The sequence below is a fragment of the Phyllobates terribilis genome, unplaced genomic scaffold (genome assembly GCF_046119375.1).
Source record: "Phyllobates terribilis strain yellow unplaced genomic scaffold, ASM4611937v1 Scaffold_4__5_contigs__length_816908805, whole genome shotgun sequence".
Classification (NCBI taxonomy): Eukaryota; Metazoa; Chordata; class Amphibia; order Anura; family Dendrobatidae; genus Phyllobates; species Phyllobates terribilis.
In genome coordinates this window covers 605,169,579-605,197,083 of record NW_027362764.1, presented here as the reverse complement: position 1 = coordinate 605,197,083, position 27,505 = coordinate 605,169,579, and the positions used below count along the sequence as shown (strand labels likewise).

Genomic DNA, 27,505 nt, shown 5'->3' with positions numbered 1-27,505 from the left:
CGCAATAAAAACCCATGTTAAAAAAATGCAAGTAACCCAATTTAAATAGGTGCAGAAAGCTCATAGTGAGAACGTAGCCTAATTGTCTGCAGATTGGTGTGGGTTTGCATCATGATACCCTTATTGATCACTCAATAGACCTCCGAAAAGTGCGCAGCTCATGAGACTGGAGAACATAACTCCTGTCTGAGGTGTGCACCATTCGGGGGTCTATTTAGCGATTGATGGGTGTCTCAAGACCCGTGGACCCCACTGATCTGCAGCCAATTAAAATGCCTGCCAAAGAAGAAAAAATATAGTGAAAGTTTAGTTACTTGTCAGCAAAAATACGAAGCAGTAAATGTAATAAAATAAAAACATACTTTCTTACATCCTGCATCACTTTATCTCTGATGTTTTGGTGGTCCCACTTTCTCTTAAAAATAGCCTAAAGAACACTATAGTATTATATACTTCTATGCTATAAAAAAAAGCTGTTTAATGAAGTACCTGCTTGACCCGTTGAATCGCTCATAGGCGCGAAACAGCCATCGTCGGCACAGGTGTTAAACATGTACCCCCCAGCTTGTTGTGATTTTAATGCAACAATAATGAAGTAAGTTTTACAAGAACCGGTGAGTGCCTTCTATCTTTTTTTGACACGTTTAAAGGGGTTGTCCAGTACTTTTAAAAATATACCAATGTGTTTTAATGATAAATAGAAGCTTCTTTCTAATTACCTCCTGGTGCTGTTTCTGCCTGTGAGCGGCGCTATCGTGGCTGCTCACAGGCAGCACGTGACCCCTGACTGCAGCTGGCTCTGACATCCGCTGACATCACGACAAGTCCAGGCTGCAGCCGAGGGTCCCTCTTCCGCGTTCCACCGGTGGCTGGGTTGTGGGCGGGGTTCCCCCGCGCGTCACTCCTGGCATCCACCGCATGCTCTCCCTCTCTCTCTCACTGGGAAAGCGCGCGGTGGATGCTGGGTGTGACGCAGGGAATAACCCCGCCGACAACCTAGCAGCCATCGCGGGGACCCCAGTGCTGAGTCACATTTCACTTGACGTGACGTCAGCGGGGGGTCACGTGCTGCCTGTGAGCGGCCACCGATAGCGCCGCTCACAGGCAGAAACAGCACCAGGAGGTAATTAAAAAGAAGCTTCTATTTATCATTAAAAAACATTGGCATATTTGTAAAAGTACTGGACAACCCTTTTAATTAAGTAACACTGAGCTGTACTGCACTTGATTTGGTCATTTTGGTTAAGGTAGTTGCACACAATTTTTGGTGAGAAAAGAATATACTAGTTTTGTTGGATATGCAGATCCTTGACACCTATTGTTATATTTTATGCATTACTCTGGAACATTCTACATAGTTCAAAAGTTTACTTTGACAGGATGATAGAGAGCTCTTGAGAATCCTAGAGGATGAGATATCCTAGTTTTTGGGATTGCTTGGTGACTTTTGACATGGGGTTTTCTGCCTTACTACTGACTGTAATATGTACATATTAAATCTCTCACATACATTACAGGAGGGCCTTTATTGAGATGAGTGCAACCCCTGAAGCATTTTTGGCTCTGCGCTCCCATTTTGTCCGGTCTCACGCTTTGCTGTGTATAAGCCATTGGATCCTTGGCATTGGAGATCGCCACCTGAGCAATTTCATGGTCAATATGGAGACTGGAGGAATGATTGGCATTGATTTTGGTCACGCCTTTGGCACAGCAACTCAGGTAACTCCAGTACAGTGATTAGAGACTTTTATTGATGAGTATTTCAGTTGAATTTGAACTAAATAGTTCTAAATGTAAATGCAGATGTCGTAGAGCAGCTTGCATTGAAATTTCAAAGTTTAGTGATGACATAGGACCCATGATCTCTCCTGCTTGTCTTTTATAAATGTTCCCCATGAAGCAACAGTTCTGTATAACATTTTCTTATATTTTATACTGTTCCTCTGTTATACTTCATAATCATGTATCTATAAACTTAGTGTTACTATTCCCCTTATCAAGTGTCAATACATCTCCTGAAGGGTATAATACCTAGTCTATTCATTTAAAAAAAAAAAACTAGTTTGAGTAACTGAGGAATAGCACGAAGCAGAGATGTAAGGAAAGAGGCTCCAGAATGATAGTTTATTCAAGAATACAAGCATTAACTAAACGTATATATGTCCAGAAAGCTGACCTGTTTCTTTAAAAGGCAAAATCCACTCTGCTGCATTTTTAGATAGATTCTGATTGCTTTAAAAAGCAATATCTAGTTACAAACCCTTGCTTTATTCACCTATTTTTTAATGGAAGTGCGCTGCCATCTTGTGCATGGCACAGCTTCTCTCGTACACCACGCATGCGTCTAATGCGCATACGCTGAGAGACTGGAAGCGTTGTGGTCTGCATCACGCATGCGTCTAATTCACATACGCAGAGAGACTGGAAGTGTTGTGGTCCTGAGGACATACTGCTACTTAATCAGAAGATTTTTTTTCCTGCAGCTCCTCTGTTTCACTATCTATCGGAAAACATCCAAGCCTGGCTATGTTTTGCCAAAACTTAAAACAAGTCTGGCAAAAGCATATGGGAAAATTATGAAACCAAGGTTCAACTTTTTGTCCATATTTCCAAAAAGCATGTTTGGTGCAAATCCAACACTGCATATCACCAAAACAACACCATACCCACAGATAAGCATGGTGGTGGCAGCATAATGCTTTGGAGTGTTTATCGGCAGCTGAAACTGGGGCTTTGTTCAAGGTGGAGAGAGATATGAACAGTTTCAAATACACACATGGTCAAAATTGTTGGTACCACTCGTTTAATGAAAAAAAAAAAGCACAATGGTCACAGAAATAACTTGAATCTGACAAAAGTAATAAATTAAAAATCTATGAAAATTAACAAATGAAAGTCAGACATTGCTTTTCAACCCTGCTTCCACAGAATTTTTAAAACTCATGAAATAGGCCTGGACAGAAATGATGTTACCCCTGAAAATAATGTGACAAAAGGGACATGTTAAATCAAGTTGTGTCCACTAATTAGCATTAGTGTGGAGCGAGCATGCTCGACACTGCTCGGTACTCGCCCGAGCATCTCACTACTCGGGATGTTCGGCGAGCACCGAGCATTTCCGGGTTACTCGGGCGGGAGCTCGGGTCTCCGCCCTGCACGTTTGGCGCTCTTTACAGAGCCAATGAACATGCAGGGATTGCCAGCCAGTCACTGGAATGCCGCAGCCATGTTGTTTGTGGGCATTACAGTGATTGGCTGGCCGCACAGCATCACCTCAAGTATTTAAAACCGGGCGCCGCCATCTTGGACACAGTTGCTCCGGATCAGACAGTGTAGGGAGAGTGCTGCTGAGTTAGGGAGAGATATATAGTGCGAAATAGGTAGTGTAGGGTCTCTAAAGCCTGCCAAATCAAACAAACAGTCCTTCTCAGGACTAATATCCATCCCAGATATCAGGGTGGCAGGCTGTATAGGAGACGCAGTGGTTATACCAGCAAACCCTGCATTACAGTCCTGTGTGCTCCTGTTGGTCAAATTGCTAGACTTATCCCCCGGTCTCAGGGGCCAGGAAAAATCCTTTTTTTTTTTTCATCTAAATCCTGTATTTTTTTTTCCTCAGTCTTATTAACCTTTGGGTATCCCCCCCCCCCCCCCAAAAAAAAAAAAAAATAAATTGAGTGCGTCTGTGACTGTTCAGACACCAATATTTCTGTTTAAAAGATTCTGGTGTAGGCCAGAGAAATAGAACTGCGGTTTTGCAGTTCCACTGGTCAAATCTCTGTATTATCCTGCTTTTGGCATTTTTTGCCGTAAAAAAAAACTGTAATAGTGTCTCCCTGACTGTTCAGACACAAATATATCTGTTTAAAAGAGTCTGGTGTAGGCCAGAGAAATAGAACTGTGGTTTTCCTCTTCCACGGTTCTAATCTCCTTTTTGTTACCCTTTTTCCATTGATAGTGCGAGTGTAAGCTATTTTACTTCATTTACAATGGGCAAGGCGCGTGGCAAAGGACGTGGAACTGGACGTTCTGGTGATGGTGCGTGTAGAGGACGGGGCCGTGGCCAAGGTGAAAATGTGCCACAACCAACAGCCACATCTTCTCGCTCCCACTTCTTGACCGAATTACTAGAGAAGCACACTACAACACCAGTATTGCGAACTGATCAGTGTGAACAGGTTATTAATTGGATAGCAGATAATACTTCCAGTTACCTGGGCACCACCACCTCCGGTCTGTCTTCCACACGGTCAAGTTTTAGTAGCCGTGAGTCTCGACCACATACTCCTCCTCACCCTGATGCTCCTTCCTCCCACCATGCCGAGTATCGTCAGACAGCAACTGATCCCACACTTGGACACTCTGAAGAGCTGTTCACTGGTCCATTTCCATGTTTGTGCCCCTCGCCTGCTCCGCTTGAAGTGGTGGAAGAGGAGATCCCATGTAGCGATGCCCAAATATTTGAACAGCCACGGCCAGAGGAAGTCGACGCTGGCAATTTGTCACAAGAGGTGGACGATGACGAGACACAATTGCCACGAAGTGAGGAGGAGGATCGTGGTGCGCAAGTGGAAGAGGAGGAGGTGGTGGATGATCTAGTAACTGACCCAACGTGGCAGGAGGACACGCAGAGCGAGGCCAGCAGTACACAGGGGGAGGGAGGCAGAGTACCCCAACAGGCAGGAAGAAGCAGTGTGGTGGCCGCACACATAAGGCGGGCAACAGTTCCCTGTAACACCAACACGAGGGACGCTGCCAGTACAACCGGTAGGTCTTCCAGAGTCTGGAATTTTTTTAAAGACTCTGCTGATAACCCCAAAAAGGCCATATGTTCCACCTGCCATGCCAGCATCAGCAGGGGTGACAAAACTACCAGCCTGACCACCACCAGCATGATCAGGCACATGTCAGCAAAGCACCCGACTTTGTGGGGTGAACCCCCGGGTCCCCGACCAGTGTCAGCGGGTGTCACCACTGCTTCTTCCACTGTTGTGCGTGTACTAGAACCCCCTGTTGTGCGTGCAAGGCAATCCCCTGTCCATCCTGCATGCAAAGATGCCCCCTCCTCTCAGTCTTCACTTATTATGGCAATTTCTCAAGAAACAGCATCAACATCCACGTCCCACCGCAGCGTTCAATTGTCCATATCCCAGACCTTTGAACGAAAGCGCAAATTCGCAGCCAACGCCCCACAGGCCACAGTCCTAAATTCGCACATTTCATGGCTGCTTGCGTTGGAAATGCTGCCTTTTAGGCTGGTAGAGACTGAATCCTTCCGCAACCTTATGGCGGTGGCCGTCCCTCAGTACTCGGTCCCCAGCCGACACTATTTTGCCCGGTGTGCCATCCCTGCACTACACAAGCACGTGTCCCAAAACATCTGCCGTGCCCTCAACAACGCAGTTACTGGGAGAGTCCACCTGACAACGGACACGTGGACAAGTGCTTGTGGCCAGGGACGGTACATCTCCCTGACGGCACACTGGGTAAACATAGTGGAAGCCGGGACCCAGTCGGACCTTGGGACGGAACACATCCTCCCCACACCGAGGATTGCGGGCCCTATGTCAGTCAGAGTTGCCCCCACAGTGTACAGCTCCTGCGCATCATCCTCCTCCTCCTACTCCTCATGTTCAGCCTCCGTCTCAGATATCACATCAGTTACAAGCTGGAAGCACTGCAGTACTGCCTCAGCCAAGCGGCAACAGGCTGTGCTGAAACTCATAAGCTTAGGTGATAAACCTCACACTGCTTGTGAGTTGTGGACAGCTGTGAAAGAGCAGGCAGATCTGTGGCTGAGACCGCTGAACCTGCATCCAGGCATGGTCGTGTGTGACAATGGCCGTAAGCTGGTGGCGGCTCTGAGGCGAGGCGAGATCACACATGTACCATGCCTGGCTCATGTGCTTAACCTCGTGGTTCAGCGGTTTCTTAAATCGTACCCCGAGTTGCCAGATCTGCTCGTCAAAGTACGCCGTCAGCTCATTTTCGGAAGTCGGCTACAGCCTCCGCCGCCCTTGCTGTGTTGCAGCAGCGTTTGCAGCTTCCAGCACACCGACTGATGTGTGATGTCTCCACACGTTCGAACTCTACCCTCCACATGTTGCAAAGGATTTGTGAGCAGAAGAGAGCAGTTGTGGAGTACTAGCTGCAACAAGGCCGTCGATATTCAGGTCAGACTCCACACATAAGACCTCAGGAGCGGACCTGGATGTCTGACATATGTACCATCTTGACAAACTTTGAGGAGTCCAGCAAGATGGTGAGTGGCGATGACGCCATAAATAGCGTCAGCATTCCACTTGTCTGTCTTTTGCAACGCGCTCTGCAGAGAATTAAAGAGGAGGCATTGCAGCCAGAGTATGATGAGATGGAGCAAGAAGCCATAGCGGGCGATTACACACGGCCCAGCCTCATCTCATCCCAATGTGCATTGGGGGACAATGAGGGAGAGGAGGAGGAGGAAGAACAGGAGCTGGTATCATGCGCTGTAGACGGTAGTACCTGTACAACTGTCATACCGTCGGTTCAGCGTGGGTGGCCTGAGGACAGGGGGGAGGAGGAGGAGGAGAGCATGGTCAGTCGCCATCTTGGTGAGGACACTGAAGTCTTGCCCATTACCAGTCTGGCACGCATGGCTGACTTTGTTACGCTGCCTTAACAGTGACCCCGCGTTGTCAAAATGTTGGTTGACAGTCATTACTGGTTGGTGACACTTTTAGATCCCCGCTACAAGGAGAACTTTCACTCTTATTCCTGAGGTGGAGAGGTCTACAAAAATGTGGCAGTACCAGAAGGCCCTTGCTGCAGAACTGTTAAAAAAAAATTCCCATTTGAACACGCTAGCGGCAGAGGTCACAGTTCGTTGACCAACCAAGCCGTACAGGCGAGAGAGACGCAACTCCAATCCAGCAGAGGCAGGGGAACACTGTCAACGTTCTTGGACAGTTTTATGAGACCCGCCCAGCTTACAGGCCCTGAGGCGCGGGGTACTCTCACAAAGAGTGGAAAGTTTCAAATGATGGTGAGGGAGTACCTTGCCGACCGTACCAGCGTCCTCCGTGATTCCTCTGTGCCTTTTAATTATTGGGTATCCAAGCTGGACACTTGGAATGAACTCGCTCTGTATGCCTTGGAGGTCCTGGCCTGCCCTGCCGCTAGCTTGTTATCGGAGCGTGTTTTTAGTGCCGCTGGGGGAATTATAACAGATAAGCGCACTCGCCTGTCAACTGACAATGCTGACAAGCTGACCCTTATCAAAATGAACAAGGGCTGGATTGGGCCAGACTTCTCATCACCACCAAATGACAGCAGAGTAACATAAAGTCAAATCCACTGTGTTATTTCGGGAGGTGTATTCCCATGAACCGCTTCACACCCACACATGGGTATACGCTTCCTCATTTCGGCTGTTTTTTGCTCTTCTCCTTATCCTCAGCCTCCACCACCACTATACCACCAGGGTGACCGTGGTCCGTGTTGCCAGCATTGCAAGTTCCTCCATCCTAATTTTTGGCTGCTTTTGCTTGGAAGGCATAGGCAATGACTATGGGAGACCCACTCCCCAATAATGGGAATAATGTTTTTTAATATGCTGTACTGCATGGCTCTTGTAAGGGGCATTAAAACCGTCTTGTTAAATTACTGTGACCTCCACCACTCTTCCAAGGGGCATTAAAACCGTCTTGTTAAGCTACTGCGACCTCCACGTCTATTCCAAGGGGCACTAAAACAGTCTTGTTAAGCTACTGCGACCTCCACCACTTTTCCAAGGGGCATTAAAACCATCTTGTTAAGCTACTGCGAGCTCCACCACTCTTCCAAGGGGCATTAAAACCATCTTGTTAAACCACTCTGACCTCCATGTCTCTTCCAAGGGGGATTAAAACTGTCTTATTAAGCTACTGTGACCTCCACCACTCTTCCAAGGGGCATTAAAACAGTCTTGTTAAACCACTCTGACCTCCACGTCTCTTCCAGGGGGCATTAAAACAGTCTTGTTAAGCTACTGCGACCTCCACCACTTTTCCAAGGGGCATTAAAACCGTCTTGTTAAGCTACTGCGACCTCCACGTCTCTTCCAAGGGGCATTAAAACCGTCTTGTTAAGCTACTGCGACCTCTACCACTTTACCAAGGGGCATTAAAACCGTCTTGTTAAACCACTCTGAACTCCACAGCTCTTCCAAGGGGCATTGAAATGTTGTTTTTAATTAACTCTAACCTCCACGACTCTTCCAACGGGCATTGCATTTCCTCCTAATTTTAGTCAGCTTTTGCTTTTCAATGGATAGGCGAACACTAAGGGATACCCACTCCCCAATAATGGGTAGAAGGTTTTTAGTATGCTGTAATCCACGTCTGTTTCAAGGGGCATTGCAGTTCCTCATAATATTTGGAAAGCCTTCCATTCACTGCTTAGGCCAACAGTGCACAGGAGACCCAGTTGCTATAAATGGAAAAAACGGTTTAGTTAAGGCCCTCTGACCTCCATGTCACTTCCAAGGGGCATTGGAGTGCCTCGAAATTTTTGGTAGACATTGCACTCACTGTATGCCCTATAACTGTGTAGCCGAACCGCTCCTTTTGGTACAGAAACCTATCCTACAAGACATGTGTGGTTGACTGGCCTGATATTAATGTGAATGGTCCCTGTTCCTCCTGCTCTTTCTCCTTTGCCACCACCTCATCCATCATTCATCACCTGAAGCTTTGTTTTAACGGGAGTCATAGAACTGGGATAGTAGCAGGAAAACATCCAGCAATCCTCGGAGGAGGTAGGATATGTGCTAAAACGCTGACCACCTCAGGCCTAGCTGCTACTATAATACATGCGCTTTCATTCCAAGAAAACATCGCAGATGCTAACTTCTATCATCATCATCATGCTCCTCACCTTGGCACTCTCATCTCCCCTGATGGAGAAGCCAGGGCCCACCGGAGGAGTCTGGTTCTCTGGTGGGCTCGTCCAATGCTGCCCTAAAGCAGGCCAGGCTAAGAAAAGTGTGGGGGAAGTTCACAGGAGAAATAGGGGCGGCTGGGGACCGTTTATGGACACCCGGCCGCCCCCAGGCGGCTGGGGACCGTGTGTGGACACCCGGCCGCAGGGCGGCTGGGGACCGAGCGTAGACACCCGGCCGCCGGGCAGCTGGGGATGAGTATGGATACCAGGCCGCCGACGCAGCATGACATGGTGGCCGGCATCTGCCTCCACATGCCTAAAAGGCCCACTTTCAAGTGCAAGCAAGCTAGCAGTATGGAATTGCAGCCTGGGGGTGGGTGGGTGGCAGGCTGCATACTTGTGCTTGCATTGCAAGGAATGGGGGAGGTACAATTGAACACTACCCTGGGACAAGGACTTGCACGGGGATAGTTGCAAGTCTGCATATTCTGATGCAGCAAGGATCACTTCTGATGGTCACACTTTTAGGCAGTGACCTGGGTGTCAGAGATGCTTCCAGGGGTCTTCCCCATGCTGTTCTCATGCCTTTTCAGCACTGTATGCATGTGTCACACAGCACTTGGCCAGATAAGATTGTAAAATGTTAAAATGACATTTCCCGGTGAATGCATTTGTCACGGTTAAAAGCAATACAAAAGTGCAAAAACGCATAAAAAATGCTACTTGTGAACATAGCCCAAGGTGTGGAGGAGTATTTTTGTTTTTGGTTATTTATTTTACCTTAGAAACAAGTCTTTACCCTGGAAAGTAAGTTCCTTAACATATTTCACAGGAAAACCGTTTCAGTTTCGTTTTTGAACGTTTTATTGTAAGCCTGTAAAAGTGGTTTAATACCTCTGACCACGTTGTTGACAGCAGTGACCCGGGGGTCAGAAATGCTTCCTGGGGTGATTCCCACGCTGTCCCCATGTCATTTGAACACTGTCACTATCGTTTTGGGCACTTTTTAGGCTTTCTACATACCGCCGCAAAAATGCTCGGGTCTCCCATAGACTAACATTGGGCTCGTTGCTTGGGTCGAGCACCCGAGTATCACGGTGAGCTCGGCCCGAGCTTCGAGCACCCGAGCATTTTAGTGCTCGCTCAACACTAATTAGCATCACAGGTGTCTACAATCTGGTAATTAGTCAATAGGCCTGTATATAGATATACAGATACGCACTGTGCTGTTTTGTGACATGTTGTGTACCACACTCAACATGGAATAGAGGAAGCAAAGGAAAGAGTTGTCTCAGGAGATTAGACAGAAAATTATAGACAAGCATGTTAAAGGTAAAGGTTATAAGACCATCTCCAAGCAGCTTGATATTCCTCTGACTATAGTTGCACATATTATTCTGAAATTTAAGATCCATGGGACTGTAGCCAACCTCCCTGGACATGGCCACAGGAGGAAAATTGATGACAAATCAAAGAGACGGATAATACGAATGGTAACAAAAGAGCCCAGGATAACTTCTAAAGAGATTGAAGGTGAACTTCAAGCTCAAGGAACATCAGTGTCATATCGCACTATCTGTTGTTGCTTGATCCAAAGTGGACTTCATGGGAGATGACCAAGGAGAACACCATTGTTGAAAAAAAATCATAAAAAAGCCAGACTGGAATTTGCCAAACTACATGTTGACAAGCCACAAAGCTTCTGGGAGAATGTCCTATGGACAGATGAGACAAAAATGGAAGTTTTTGGCAAGGCACATGAGCTCTATGTTCACAGATGGAAAAATGAAGCTTATCAAGAAAAGAACACTGTCCATACTGTGAAACATGGAGGAGGCTCTGTTATGTTCTGGGCTGCTTTGCTGCATCTGACACAGGGTGTCTTGAATCTGTGCAGGGTACAATGAAATCTCAAGACTATCAAAGGATTCTAGCGAGAAATGTGCTGCCCAGTGTCAGAAAGCTTGGTCTCAGTCGCAGGTCATGGGTCTTGCAACAGGATAATGACCCAAAACACACAGCTAAAAGCACCCAAGAATGGCTAAGAGGAAAACACTGGACTATTCTGAAGTGGCCTTCTATGAGACCTGACCTAAATCCTATGAAGCATTTTTGGAAAAAGCTGAAACATGCCGTCTGGAAAAGGCAACCTTCAAACATGAGACAACTGGAGCAAAATACCTGTCGAGAGGTGCCGAAGTCTCATTGACAGTTACAGGAATCGTTTGATTGCAGTGATTGCCTCAAAAGGTTGTTCAACAAAATATTAAGTTACGAGTACCATCATTTCTGTCCAGGCCTATTTCATGAGTTCAATTTTTTTTTTAAATTCAGTGGAAGCAGGGTTGAAAAGCAATGTCTGACTTTCATTTGTTCATTTTCAAAGATTTTTAATTTATTATTACTTCTGTCAGATTAAAGTTATTTCTGTGACCATTGTGGGTTTTTCTTTCATTAACCCCTTAAGGACCTTGGATCTTTGCGTTTTCGTTTTTTGCTCCCCTTCTTCCCAGTGCCATAGCCTTTTTATTTTTCGGTCAATATGGCCATGTGAGGGCTTATTTTTTTGCAGGACGAGTTGTACTTTTAAACGCCATCACTGGTTTTACCATATCGTGTACTGGAAAACGGGAAAAAAATTCCAAGTGCGGTGAAATTGCCCAAAGAAATGCAATTCCACAGTTGTTGTTTTTTTACCACGTTCACTGAATGCTAAAACTGACCTGCCATTATTATTCTCCAGGTCATTATGAGTTCATAGACACCAAACATGTATAGGTTATTTTTTATTTAAGTGGTAAAAAAAAAATTCAAATATTGCTAAGAAAAAAAAAAAAAAGGCATTTTCCAAGACTCGTAGCGTCTCCATTATTTGTGATCTGGGGCCGGGTGAGGGCTTATTTTTTGCGCGCCGAGCTGACGTTTATATTGATACCATTTTGGGATAAATCCGATGTTTTGATCGCCCGTTATTGAATTTTATTGTAATGTTGCGACGACCAAAAAACGTAATTCTGGCGTTTAGAATTTTTTTCTCGTTACGCCGTTTACCAATCGGATTCTTTTTTTTATATTTATAGATCGGGCGATTCTGAACGCGGCGATACCAAATATGTGTATGTGGTGATTCTTTTTTTATTCTAATTTGAATGGGGTGAAAGGGGGGTGATTTAAACTTTTATATATTTTTTTATATTTTTAAAACCATTTTTTTTACACTTTCTGCATGCTTCAATAGTCTCCATAGGAGACTAGAAGCTGCAGTTTCCTGATCGTTTCTACTGCATACAGGCGACGAGCAGGTCGCCTGTATGCAGGAGAAATGCTCCTGTGCTATGAGCGCCGACCACTAGGTGGCGCTCGTAGCTAGCAAGACATGACAACCACAGGGGTCTGCTGCAGACCCCGGGTTGCCATGCCCACCCATCAGTGACCCGCGATCACGTGACTGTGTCACTGATAGGCGGGGCTAAGGCCGCGCTTCCGGCGCGGCACTCTTAAATGCAGCTGTCAGAGATTGACAGTGGCGTTTAACTGGTTAACATCCGCAGGTGGATCGCGATTCCACCCGCGGCTGTTACGGGCACATGTCAGCTGTAAGAATCAGTGCCGGAGCCCGTGCTGAACTGGGGGTGGTGGCCTATGGTGTACTAATATGCCCTAGGCTATAAAGGGGTTAAATGAGGGGTACCAACAATTTTGACCACGTGTGTTTATATAAATTTTGCAAGAAAACTTTCAGGCCCCTGCTAAAAAAAACTAATTCCACCTTTCAACTTAACTAGAACCCTAAGCATACCTCTAAATCAGGGGTGGGGAACCGCAGGCCATAAACTATGACCTTTTCTGCGATGTCCGGGCTGATACCGGGGTCCGCAGCGCTCTGGCTGCTTATTGACAACCTCCGGCCCTTTAATTTCTACCTACTCTGCATGCACGTGCACGCAGCATTCACTACTGAACACTGCAGCACATGCAATGAAAGATTATGTCCTCGCGCTGGCCACTGCCAGGACATACTTTGTGGGAAGAGTTTGTACACGATGCGCTCATGTCCCACAGAAGAAGAAAGGAGCAGCCCCATTTCTCCTGTGATGTATATACCGCAGCCTTGTTTCTTCTGTGATGTATTTATCGCAGCCCCGTGTCTCCTGTGATGTGTATATGTCACAGCCCCTTGTCTCCTGTGATGAGTTTATACCGCAGCCCCGTGTCTCCTGTGATGTGTTTATACCGCAGCCCCGTGTCTCCTGTGATGTGTTTATACCGCAGCCCCGTGTCTCCTGTGATGCGTTTATATCGCAGCCCCATGTCTCCTGTGATGCGTATATGTCGCAGCCCCGGGTCTCCTGTGATGCGTATATGTCGCAGCCCCGGGTCTCCTGTGATGCGTTTATACCGCAGCCCCGTGTCTCCTGTGATGTGTTTATACCGCAGCCCCGGGTCTCCTGTGATGCGTATATGTCGCAGCCCCGGGTCTCCTGTGATGCGTATATGTCGCAGCCCCGGGTCTCCTGTGATGCGTATATACCGCAGCCCCGGGTCTCCTGTGATGCGTATATACCGCAGCCCCGGGTCTCCTGTGATGTGTTTATATCGCAGCCCCGTGTCTCCTGTGATGTGTTTATACCGCAGCCCCGTGTCTCCTGTGATGTGTTTATATCGCAGCCCCGTGTCTCCTGTGATGTGTTTATACCGCAGCCCCGTGTCTCCTGTGATGTGTTTATATCGCAGCCCCGTGTCTCCTGTGATGTGTTTATACCGCAGCCCCGTGTCTCCTGTGATGTGTTTATACCGCAGCCCCGTGTCTCCTGTGATGCATATATGTCGCAGCCCCGGGTCTCCTGTGATGCGTATATGTCGCAGCCCCGGGTCTCCTGTGATGCGTATATGTCGCAGCCCCGGGTCTCCTGTGATGCGTATATGTCGCAGCCCCGGGTCTCCTGTGATGCGTATATGTCGCAGCCCCGGGTCTCCTGTGATGCGTATATGTCGCAGCCCCGGGTCTCCTGTGATGCGTATATGTCGCAGCCCCGGGTCTCCTGTGATGTGTTTATACCGCAGCCCCGTGTCTCCTGTGATGTGTTTATACCGCAGCCCCGGGTCTCCTGTGATGCGTATATGTCGCAGCCCCGGGTCTCCTGTGATGCGTATATGTCGCAGCCCCGGGTCTCCTGTGATGCGTATATACCGCAGCCCCGGGTCTCCTGTGATGTGTATATACCGCAGCCCCGTGTCTCCTGTGATGTGTTTATATCGCAGCCCCGTGTCTCCTGTGATGTGTTTATACCGCAGCCCCGTGTCTCCTGTGATGTGTTTATATCGCAGCCCCGTGTCTCCTGTGATGTGTTTATACCGCAGCCCCGTGTCTCCTGTGATGTGTTTATATCGCAGCCCCGTGTCTCCTGTGATGTGTTTATACCGCAGCCCCGTGTCTCCTGTGATGTGTTTATACCGCAGCCCCGTGTCTCCTGTGATGCATATATGTCGCAGCCCCGGGTCTCCTGTGATGCGTATATGTCGCAGCCCCGGGTCTCCTGTGATGCGTATATGTCGCAGCCCCGGGTCTCCTGTGATGCGTATATGTCGCAGCCCCGGGTCTCCTGTGATGCGTATATGTCGCAGCCCCGGGTCTCCTGTGATGCGTATATGTCGCAGCCCCGTGTCTCCCGGGGTGTGTATATACCGCAGCCTTGTGTCTCCCGTGATGTGTATATACCGCAGCCCCGTGTCTCCTGTGATGTGTATATACCGCAGCCCTGTCTCCCGTGATGTGTTTATACCGCAGCCCCGTGTCTCCTGTGATGTGTATATACCGCAGCCCTGTCTCCCGTGATGTGTATATACCGCAGCCCCGTGTCTCCTGTGATGTGTATATACCGCAGCCCTGTCTCCCGTGATGTGTTTATACCGCAGCCCCGTCTCTCCTGTGATGTGTTTATACCGCAGCCCCGTGTCTCCTGTGATGTGTTTATACCGCAGCCCCGTGTCTCCTGTGATGTGTTTATACCGCAGCCCCGTCTCTCCTGTGATGTGTTTATACCGCAGCCCCGTCTCTCCTGTGATGTGTTTATACCGCAGCCCCGTGTCTCCTGTGATGTGTTTATACCGCAGCCCCGTGTCTCCTGTGATGCATATATGTCGCAGCCCCGGGTCTCCTGTGATGCGTATATGTCGCAGCCCCGGGTCTCCTGTGATGTGTTTATACCGCAGCCCCGTCTCTCCTGTGATGTGTTTATACCGCAGCCCCGTGTCTCCTGTGATGTGTTTATACCGCAGCCCCGTCTCTCCTGTGATGTGTTTATACCGCAGCCCCGTCTCTCCTGTTATGTATATACTTCAGCCCGAAGTGATGAGTATACAACAGTCTCAGTGTCTTCTTTGATGTGTTATATTTCAGGCCCAATGTTTCATATGTGATGTATATACAGCAGTCTCAGTGTATCCTATGTGATGTATACTGCAGATCTCCCACTGCTTGGGTTCTATAAATGTAACATGAGCAGTGATGAATTTGCCACTGTGAGGAGACCTGCAGTGTAATATACATTTGTGTTCGGTACGACTTACTGCTGCGAGTTATTTACAAAACTTTTCAGCACAAAAAGATGACTGCGCTCCAGACCGATGCAAATCTGGAAACGCAGTTCCGAGTAGTAACATCATCCATACCACCTAACATCACAGCTGCACCCAGCCTTCATATTAGGGGTGAGTTAATTAAATGTTTGATCAAATATAGCAGGGTTACTTTCAAATTGATAATTTGGTATAGCCTCTGAAGGATGATATAAATATCCAAATGGCCCTTGGCATAAAAATGGTTCCCCAACCCTGCTCTAAATCAACAAAATAATTGCTTCACCAGAAGATAAAAGTTTTGAAATAACCCAGCCAGAGCCGATACCTGCATCCAGTTTAAAATCTGTAGGTTGACATGAAGATTTCAGTATGTTTTTTCAATTGAATTGTACAGATTATGGGTGAAATTAATGGGGGTAAAAGCTCGGAAATTATTCTTCATGGTGTGATTTTTGTTTACATGACAAAAACCTGGCATTTTAACAAAGATGTGTAGACTATTTCCATGTGCTCTATTATTTGACTCTATATTCTGTGTGTGCGTGTGTATATATATATATATATATATCGTACTTATTTCCTCCAAAATTTTGGACTATACATGGTGGATGTTGGTGGTGTGGAGGAGCGGGCACAGGAGGCAGGAGCCACCTGCTGCAGCCTACACTGTGCCCGCTACTAAAGAAAATGAATATTCACTGCTCCCCACGCCCATGGGCGTGGAGAGCAGTGAATATTCATTTTCTTTAATAGCGCTCACACTGTACCGCAGCGTGGCTTCTGCAGCGGCCGGCGGTCAGTGTGCCCGCTATTAAAGTCCATGAATATTCACTACAACCCACTCCCATGGGTTGTAGGGAATATTCATGCATTTTAATAGAGGGCACACAGACCGCCGGCCGCAGCAGGAGCCACGCTGCAGTACAGTGTGAGCACTATTAGGGAGAATGAATGGTCACTGCTCCTCCCCACGCACAGTCCCGGCGTGGGGAGCAGTGACTCTTCCGGCACAGCATCTCACAGTGTGAGGGCACATGGCGGTGACGCCATGCGCGGCTCACACTGAGAGATCAGCTGGCAGCAGAGCAGGACACAGCGCTGGAACACAGGGAAGAAAGGTGAGTATAAGTGTTTATTTTTTTTGTATGCAGTATGGGAAGGGGGGTGCCAAGCATATCAGGATGAGGGGGGGCATACATACCAGGAAAAGGGATGAGGGTGGCCATGCATACCAGCAAGAGGGATGAGGGGGGGCATGCATACCAGGATGAGAGGTGCCATGCATACCAGGATGGGGATCAGGGGGTGCCATGCATACCAGGATATGGGGATCAGGGGGTGCCATGCATACCAGGATATGGGGATGAGGGGTGCCATGCATACCAAGATGAGGGGTGCGATGCATACCAGGATGGGGATCAGGGGTGCCATGCATACCAGGATGAGTATGAGGGGTGCCATGCATACCAGGATGGGGATGAGGGGTGCCATGCATACCAAGATGGTGGATTGGGGTGCCATGCATACCAAGGTGAGGGGTGCCATGCATACCAGGATGAGAGATGCCATGCATGCATGCCAGGATGAGGTGCCATGCATACCAGGATGGGGATCAGGGGGTGCCATGCATACCAGGATCAGGATGAGGGGTGCCATGCATACCAGGATGGTGGATTGGGGTGCCATGCATATCAGGATGGGGATGAGGGGGGCCATGCAACCGGGATGAGGGGTGCCATGCAACCAGGATCAGGGGTGCCATACATACCAGGATGGGGATGAGGGGTGCCATGCATACCAGGATGGGGATGAAGGGTGCCATGCATACCAGGATGGTGGATTGGGGTGCCATGCATACCAGGATGGGGATGAGGGGTGCCATGCATATTAGGATCGGGATGAGGGGTGCCATGCATTCCAGGATGGGGATGGGGGCCACGTATAACAGGAAGGAGGTGCCATATATACCAGGATGGAGGATATTAAGAGAATTGGGGGACATTACCCCTATAACAGTGTCCGCAGCAGACCCCCTCCCCCATAACAGGGCATCATGACCACATTTTTTGCTTAATTTTTTTCTATTTTCCTCCTCTAAAACCTAAGTGCGTCTTATAGTCCGAAAAATATGCAGCAAATAAGAAGTCAACTTTTTCTGTAAAGTGTTCTTAGAAAACTTAATGATAAATGTGTCATAATATTTAGTGATTTACAGAATGTTCTTTCCACAACCTTTTCCGCTTCTGTGTATAAAATGTCTTATTTGTATAATTACTAAAGCTAGTTTATTATTTGTCCTGTTGTTCAGATTTTTCTGCAGAGCACCCCAGTATTTGTAGGTTTTGAAATAGTAATTTCTCTAATTCTTTCACATTTCCCTAAGTTTTTACCTGTGCCTGAACTGATGCCTTTCCGTCTGACGCGTCAGATAATAAATCTAATGTTGCCCATGAAAGAAACTGGCTTATTTGATTCTGTGATGGTACATGCTCTACGGGCCTATCGAACAAACCCTGACCTCCTCATTAGTACAATGGATGTCTTTGTAAAGGAGCCTTCACTGGACTGGAAGGTAATAATTTTGAAATGATGGATACAGTTCTCCATAGAACTTTCTGAACACCAACTATCATCTATCTCCATAATAGAAGAATCAGTTTCACTAAAGACAGGTTTTCCCTGTTAATTGAGAATTTAAATAATGAATTGATCAGTCCACGAGGAGAAAGAAGTGGATTTCTCTAATAAGATTCAATACTGTGCAGAAGGTTTAAGCAGGTTTGAAAAAAGTGCTTCAAAGAAAGCACTTCAAAAATAGAAGCGTTAATAGTTTATTTTAGTTTAATTTTTTTTTTAGGTCTCCAAGATGTTTGGAACAACCTCCCTGCCGAGTACTGATTTGATTTAGATTTTTATTTTGTTCACTCACTTAGCATTTTATTAATTGATACCAGTTTATTTTTAACACTTCTATTTTTGAGAGCATTTTCCCACACCAGCCAAAACCTTTTGCACAGTACTGTATAGTACAATGTTTTTTATTTTCTATGTACTATTCTTACATTTAAAAAAAAATGAAAAGGCGGTTACACTTTAACTGAAAAACCTGATTTACACAATAGTTTAATTAGGAATAACACATTGCCCTTAACCCCTTCATGACAGCGTGAAGGGGTTAATCTCTGACAGCGGCATTTAACACGATCACACCTGAAGCGCGTCACAAATTACGCTCATCTGCACCCCTATAACATGATCACAGGACGCCGATGAGTTGGCATGACAACTGGGGGTCTGCAGATGACCCCCATGCTTGTCACTGCAGATCTCCTATGAACGAGTTCATAGGAGATGATTTTTGCTACACATAGCAGGGCTTAAGCTATATGTAGCACAAGCGACCAGATGATCGCAGCTTCAAGTCTCCTAAGGGGACTATTGAAGCAAATAAAAAGTAGAAAAAAAATGTTTTTTAAAAAATAAATATGTTCAAGTCACCCCCCCTTTTCCCCATTCCAAATAAAACAATAAAAAAAATACACGTTTGGTATCGCTGCTTTCAGAATTGCCTGATCTATCAAAATATGAACTAAATCCGATCTATAAAGTCGTAATGAGAAAAAAAATCAAAGTGACAGAATTACGTTTTTTTGGTCGCCGCAACATTGCAATAAAATGCAACAACAGGCAATTAAAACAATTAAAACATTGTATCTAACAAACTGGTATCAATAAAAACATCATCTCAGCAGGCAAAAAATAAGCTCTCACCCAGCCCCAGATAAATGGCGCTTTTTTTTTTTGTTACATACATTGGATTTTTTTTCACTACTTAAATAAAAAAGAAACTATACATTTTTGGTATCTGCAAACTTGTAATGACCTGGAAAATCATAATGGCAGGTCAGTTAGCATTTAGTGAACATGATAAATAAAAAAAACAATTGTACAATTGCAATTTTTTTGCATTTTCACCGCACTTGGAATTTTTTTTTCGCATTTTCCAGTACACTATATGGTAAAATCAATGGTGATGTTCAAAAGTACAACTCGTCCTGCAAAAAACAAGCCCTCACATGAGCATATTAATGGAAAAATAAAAAAGGTTATGGCTCTGGGAAGAAGGGGAGCTAAAAATGAAAACACAAAAATTAAAATCCCAAGGTCGTGAAGGGGTTAAGTAGCTTGAATGGATTTTTAATCAAAGTTTACTTCAACTCCACTGACTTATCATCTAGAATATCTGACTACAATCTTAGCTTAAATTGTGCAAATGTATATTCCAGGATTAAAGCAGAAGTACAAATTAAAAGTATGATGATTTGGAGTTTTATTACTGCAGAAAAATGGAAACAAAAAAATGTATAGAAAACAGGGCTGTGGAGTCGGTAAGCCAAACCTCCGACTCCTTAATTTCCATGACACCAACTCCACCTCCCTCATACACGGCTCATGTTTAAGTGATAAATTTACTGTAGCACAGATTCATCTCAGCTAAAAGTCTAGATCCTTAGATCAGGAATAGGACAGACATTTATAGGACATTTCATAATGTTCACAAATTTTTATGAAAAAATATTCCCCGCAAACTACATTGAACTACTGTACCCAATTTATTATATATTTTAGGAGTCTGAGTCGGTCCATTTTATACCGACTCCCACTCCACAGCCCTGAATTAGAAAAGTCAGAAACTTTAGAGAAAAGCTGTTGGGGGAGTAACTCTCAAAAAGAATGCACCCAGTGTTGACAAATTAGGACACAAAGGATTGTGCCAAGTGAAGGCCTCCAATATAAAGGCGATCAACCAGCAGAGAGAGAGTATTTGTAGGGAATAGGAGAAAAGCACACACCTCAGAGGAGTTAAGGGGGGAAACTATCAACATCCCTTGTTATAAGGGTACGAGAAGTCAGCTAAGACCATATTGGGTTGACTCATGTAAATCAATTCCAAAGACATCACTAGGCTACCCAATTTTGCTGATTTATAAGAGACCATATGTTCTGTTCTGTCAATTTGATTCATCACCTAGAAGAGTCAGGAGGGGATAGTGTCAGATTTCTCTAGGTCACACATGTCAAACTCCGGCCCGTGGGCAGTTTTATTTGGCCCTCGACACCAGAATCATCACCCCTATGTAGGGCCATTCTTCTGTATGGAGGACTATGTGGGCCCATTATTCTTTACGGAGGACTATGTGGGGCCCATTATACTGGTTGGCCCACGACTTTGTCCAAGTTTTTCATTTTGGCCCTCTGTGTGTTTAAATTTGACATCCCTGCTCTAGGTATAATCATTCTAGTAGTGAGAAGTAAATGGAGACTACTGCACCTCGTCATTTTAATTGGACCCGGAAGCATAGATAACAGAGCCACCTGAGCTGTCCAGGACAATGGCATATAATAGTTTTAGAAATACTGTCTGCTGCCATATTCATGTCTGATATGAATTACTTTGCATTACATTGTTTCCAAAAATATTTGTTCAAAATATAAACTTGCTTATTATGTGCTCATTAATATTAAATTGTTCTGTAGAATTTCGAGGCAAAACAATTGAAAAAGGGAGGAGACTGGGTAAAAGACATAAATACTTCGTCTGAGGACTGGTATCCTGCACAGAAAATCAATTGTGCCAAACGAAAGTTAGCTGGTGCAAATCCTGCAGCAATCACATGGTGAGTATTCATAAAATGCATCCTCTTTACACTTGTCTTCTAATTTTTGTAGCCTAAGGCTATGTGCCCACGTTGCGGACCTGAAGCATATTTTTTACGCTTCTCCCTGGCGGGAAAATCGCATGCGGATATTACATGCGGTTTTCCCGCCAGGTAGAAGCGTTTGTGAGGCGTCTTTGCATGCATTTCCGCATGCGGGTTATCAAGCACTTCTCCAAGCATCACTTGGAAAAGTGCTTGACAACTTGTTCAGAATGGTAAAAAATAAAAAAATAAACTTTATACTCACCTTCCGATGCATTCTCTGCCCCGTCCGGAGTCTTGAGCGGCTCACGCTGTTGTGTGCAGGACCTGCGGTGACGTCATTGAGTCATGTGGTGGGTCACATGACTCAATGACGTGGCAGGTCCTTCAGACAACAGCGCGACGGAGGGAAAACATCAGAAGATAAGTATAAACTTTATTTTATTCTTTTTTTTACAGGTTCTTTGGTACCCAGGTCTGGATGAGAGTCTCCTCTCATCCAGACTTGGGTACCATCCGCACATTGATTCCGCTGCGCTTCCGCAAAATTAATGAACATGCTGCGGATTTTTGACCGCAGCATATACGCTTGAAAAACGCTACGTGGGCACACAGCCTAAAACACAAGATAGTGAACAAAATGATATCTTCTGTATTCACTGCAGCTTCTGATGCAATTTCTGAGCCAAATCCAGGACTGTATTCTTAGGCAATGGGAAATATGAAGGGAGAACCTAAAGTAAATCCAATATTACTGCTCAGACATTCTTTAGTTCTAAATGGAGTTTATATATAAAATCAGTTTATTGTACTCACAAACTTCATATATAGAAAAGGCACATAGACACATAGTGTGCCAATCTCCTGGCCAACTCTGGGTTTTGGCTTTCTGACTCCTCTAGGGCAAACTGGTCATGCAGAATCTCAGTTACCTAAAATAGTATTTATCCCTCACCGCTACTATAATATTAGCTACACAACACCTTTATTCAGATATCACTATAACAGTATTACTAACATTTAACAAAAGATGATCACCTCTGTTAGGTATGTATAAAGGAGTGCAGCAAGGATGAACAAAACTTAGAATATTTCATATGAAGGTAATACGCTACAAATAAAACATACCTCTAAAATCCTAGACGACCACCAAAAAAATATTATCTCCATACTACAAATTGCTCACATAAAGCTCATTAAAGGGCCCATGTTTCCTGACAATAATTATGATTTTATTACCAAGGATTATCAGATATACCCATATACAACACACACAATGCATAGGATATAGCACAATATTCCAAAATCAATTTCTATTCAAAAGAGCAAAAATTCACTAGAGAAAAATAAATGTATATTTATAAAGATGAAAAGTATTAAACATGATTAAATATGTGAGAGGAAAAAGAAAAAGGAAACAACTAATTAGAAAAGAGCGAATCGATTCACGAGACTCCGATCAAAAAACAAAGGATAGATAAATAATTGAAAGTGCAGAGTGCTGATATGTATTAAAAAAATGCTCAATGGAAGGTGCAAGTGCCTATGTTTAATATAGCATTAGTCCAGGGGTCTCAAACTCAGCTGGGCATATGGGCCGCACACGGAAAAACATTTAATTTGGGGGGCCGCATTATTTGCATGACAAAGTGACTTTTTAGTGATACCATTTTATTTTCTATACACTTTTTGAACTGGTCCTCATCTTGCAGACATGGTCTCCCCTCCAGGTCCCACATCTTGCAGACATGGTCTCCCCTCCAGGTCCTCCACCTTGCAGACATGGTCTCTCCTCCAGGTCCCCCACATTGCAGACATGGTCTCCCCTCCAGGTCCCCCACCTTGCAGACATGGACATGCGGCCCGCGTGTTTGAGACCCCTGCACTAGTCAATCCCAGCGCACTACATCTGCAAATCCAAGTGTTGCACACAGGGAAGGAAGTTTAAATCAAAATTATCAATAGTCAGACATAGTTTTCACTTAGTCACTTAGTTTTCACCCCAGGGGTGGTGGCCGGGTTGCAGCAGGCCTCAAGCTAGCAGTAAGTGAAAACTATGTCTGACTATTGATAATTTTGATTTAAACTTCCTTCCCTGTGTGCAACACTTGGATTTGCAGATATAGTGCGCTGGGATTGACAAATGCTATATTAATACATATCCGCAATCTGCACTTTCCATTATTTATCTATCCTTTGTTTTTTTGCTGCTATTAAATATAAGGAGTAAGTATACTATATGATACATAAGCACTGGCACTTTCAATTTTTTAGTATCTTTTTCTCCAATATTTAAGAGCACTTTAAACTTTATAACTGTATTTAACCAGGGAAGAAAAACATAACTTAGCTGCTGTTACTTGATTGCTAGATTTTTGATACCTTATGCTTATTTTAAGATTCTATTATGAAATTAAATCTAAAAACATATTTTTTTAAAAAAAAAAAAAATTATTAATTTATGCCTCATTTAATGGAGACATTACAGGCGCTCTGTTGATGTGTTGTTCATTATTTTCTGTAAAGTATGTAAAAATTATATACATTTCTTTTCATGTTTTGAATTAGAAAACAGTGTGCAATTTTCCCAATGCATGGAAATCAAAACTAGTATAAAGATTTTGTGCTTACCTCATGTTTTTTAATATACTGCTATTATTTTGAACACTACTGTACTTTTTCTCTGTATGGTGCAGCATCATATGTAATTTTAATAGTTTTTAGTTATACATTATTTTTATGAGATGGTATTAAAGTTGGCTATAACTCAAATTTGTAGAATTGCCACTGTAGAAAATAAAGATTTACATTATTTATTTCAGTGAGGAACTGGGTCTGGGACACGCCAAGTGTAATGCATATAAAAAATTTTGTGAAGTTGCAAAAGGCGATAAGACGCATAATGCACGGGCAAGAGAGCCTGATGATGGACTTTCTGAGGAGAAGCAAGTAAAATGTCTTATTGATCAGGCTACCGACCCTAATATCCTTGGCAGAGTCTGGAAAGGTTGGGAACCTTGGATGTAAAGATGTCGCTTCAGAAAACCAAATCTGTTCTAGATTCGGCAATTTGTCATTGGAGTTAAAGGTGGAGCGGCATTATCCATTTGATAATGTTTCCTCTACATTTTTTACCTCCATCTTTGCTGAATAAGTGTGTAGGGTAAAAATCTTAGGAAACCAATGAAAATAAGCATTTCCCAATCTGATCTTTTAAAAGCTGTAGGCATGTCTACTTTTAAAAGTGTGTTCACATTGCATCTTTTTCCGCCCTATAAAACCGAGACCGTTTTTCAAAAAGTGCTTTTTGGTATGTTTTTGACGGCATTCTTTGCACTTTTTTGATGTATACTAATAAAATGAAGAAAACAGCAGTGTTTTTTTTCTTGAGGCAGAAACATTGAAAAGCGCATGGGCATCTTCTGGGAATTTTTTTAGTCATCACATTGACTCGCATTGTAATTTATTGAGTTTCTTCCAAGCGGAAAATACCTGAAAAACAATCACTTTGCAAGTGTGATGTGTTTAAAAGAAGTTCAAAAGCCTGTAGATATAATATGAACAGCAATTGATTTTACTTAGAAATGGTGGTTTCTGCTGAGTTTTCTGCATGCAAAAATACAGTGTGAATACACCCTAAGTAATTAACTATATTGTTTCCGCTTCATAAGGTACTCCACAGCATACCCTTCATATTCAACTATTCTCTAAAGGTATACCAGTTCAAACTAAAATGAAATACAATAATTCGATTTTTTGATTATTGAAAAATAAAAAAAAATCTTAACACTGTCTCTATTGTCGTTTTTGTAGTGTAGAAAGGTAATAATTCTAATCCCACTACTCTGAACAAGTCATCTCAAATTCACCATTTTCATCATGCATTGCATGGATCTGCTATGTTGTCTACATTTCTACGTAAATTTAAAGACGGGGTAGAATATACAAAACTGCTAAAGTCTCCCTCCAGCCAACCACCCGCCTTCTTTTATTTCCTCCTGTGTATTCAGAGTTCCCTTGTTACTAAACAGCTCTGAACTATCAAGGCATGGATTCCACAAGGTGACCGATGGTATTCAGCATCAAGATCTTTGAAATGGAGCCTGTCAGTAAATCATTTCTGCGCAAACTGCAGGCAACATGAATCGCAGCCTGATTGCACAACTGCAACACGGTGTATTATTCTATGAAATGCTCAGTTTTTTTAGGGATGGTATACTTTTAAGATGCAGCTGGCGATGAGAGTAGTCCTGCTCCGTCTCCAGACAACACTTCCTAGCACTGCAGCTGCTGATTGACTGGTGTCTCCCTGTATACACGTGGGGTTAACACCTGTCGTTCACATGCAGCAGCACTGGGAAAACTAGACATACGCCCCAATTCACCCAACCAACACTAAAGGGCCTTTTTCTGCATCCTGCTAAAAATGGAAAATGTGCAATAAAAAGATGAAAAATAATGTATAAGATTACCTCATGATTTATTGGTTGATATTTTGGCCAAAATACGCAAGCTCGCAACCTGCGTCAAGGGTAAATATTAGTGAGTCCCTACTCTAAAATTAAAAATACCTCACAGAAAAGGACATGAATTCAAAAAACATCACAGAAAATAAACCAGCCTTACCAACACCAGGTCAGATTACCAATTCACTAGCAGGATGCAGCAGACCCCCATGATAAAGGCGGGGGCAGCACAGGTGCGAAATACTGATGTGACCGTATGTGTGATGCAAACAGACACTCTGCATCACACGTATCTGTGTGACTGGCATCCTATGTAAGCACCATCTGTGTGCATTTGTAATACTACACAGCCAATCACATATCTGCCAATTCATGTAGGGAGTGGCTGTCGCATCAGTATTTTGCACCTGTGCTGCCACCTCCTTTATCATAGGGCTGCTGCATCTTGCTAGTGCATTGGTAATCTGACCTGGTGTTGCTAAGGCTGGTTTCTTTTCTGTGATGTTTTTTGAATTCATGTCTTTTACGGTGAGGCGCCATAGCGCTTTTCCAGAGCCTTTGTGCTACCAGTAACATGGAAGCCCCCATATTTCCATTAACAGATAATGGACCTGAGTGGGGACTTGTTTTTTTTGTGGGTTGTTAACAATTTTATTGGTAGCATTTTGGGGTACAGAACATTCTGCATCAGTTCACATTTATCCTGCGCTCTACGCTGAGCACTTACATCATGGTTTCCATCTACATCTCCGAAATACGTGATTCAGATGAAACCCCTGACGGATCCATTCACTAGCGGGGCAACTGAGATACTCTGGACTCACTCTGGCCTCTGTTCAGCAGTGTCCGTCTTTTGAAAAGTTGCACAAAACTGTGGCTGACCGCACTTTTGTGCATGTCTAAAAAGATGTATAGAAAGACTGACACCGCCGGATCATAAGCCAGACTGAGTCCAAAGTGTCTCTATCTGCCTCATTATAGGGAATTTTATATTGGGGGTTCCTTCTGAATCACGTTTTTCAGAGATTTACACAAACTCTGGTGTAAGCACTCAGCGTAGAGCGCAGGATAAATGTGCACCGAACCTACTGCGATCTTTGGGAGGCAGAATGAACAAACCAATAGCAGTTCAAGAATTGTTTTTAGTTATTTTTAAGCTGTTCACTATGCGGTTTAAGTGATTAGATTACTTGATTCCTCGGGTCATTACAATTACATCAATGCCATATTTGTGTAGGTTTTTTTAGGTTTTGCTACTGTCACACACTAAAAACTTTGTTTTATAAAATAAATTTTTTTTGCATCACCATATTATGAAGGCTATAGGTTTTTTTTTTTTACTTTGCTGCTGACAGAGTCATGTGAGGGCTTATTTTTTACAGGATGAGTTGAAGTTTTTATTAGTACCATTTTTGAGCATATAATATTTTTTGACCACTTTCTATTTCACTTTTTGGGAGGCAGAATGAACAAAGAAATAGCAATTCAGGAATTTTTTTTTTTTTTTAACTGTTCACAATGTCGTAAAAGTGATAAGACTAATTTATTCTTCGGGTCAGTATGATCTAGCGATACCACATTGATATATATTTTTTTTAACTTTTGCTGCTTTTTACCCACTAAAACTATTTTATAGAAAAATAAATTGTTTTGCGTAGACTTATTTTGACAGGATGGCTGATCTGTATCTGGACTTGTTTTTTTCCGAAACAAGATGACGTTTTAAGGGATATTATTTCTACTTACATATGACTTTTTAATCGTGTTTTTTTTTTTTTGCACTTTTTTGTTTGCTGTATGATGAAAAAAAAATAATTGTTACACTTTTTTCAAGGTTTTTACTTTCTGGATAAA

The 27,505-nt window shown here is 44.1% G+C and overlaps 1 protein-coding gene across 1 annotated transcript in view; it reads left to right on the top strand.

Annotated features, from left to right (window-relative positions):
• Window positions 1-24,977, top strand: part of PRKDC (protein kinase, DNA-activated, catalytic subunit) — a 427,433-nt gene extending 402,456 nt beyond the window's left edge. The window contains exons 83-86 of the mRNA XM_073679277.1: window positions 1,518-1,719; window positions 17,867-18,055; window positions 21,022-21,161; window positions 24,008-24,977. Of these exons, the coding sequence (XP_073535378.1) occupies window positions 1,518-1,719; window positions 17,867-18,055; window positions 21,022-21,161; window positions 24,008-24,212 (736 nt within the window). The 3' untranslated portion in view covers window positions 24,213-24,977. The remainder of the gene's footprint in view (window positions 1-1,517; window positions 1,720-17,866; window positions 18,056-21,021; window positions 21,162-24,007) is intronic.
• Window positions 24,978-27,505: the final 2,528 nt, after the last annotated feature.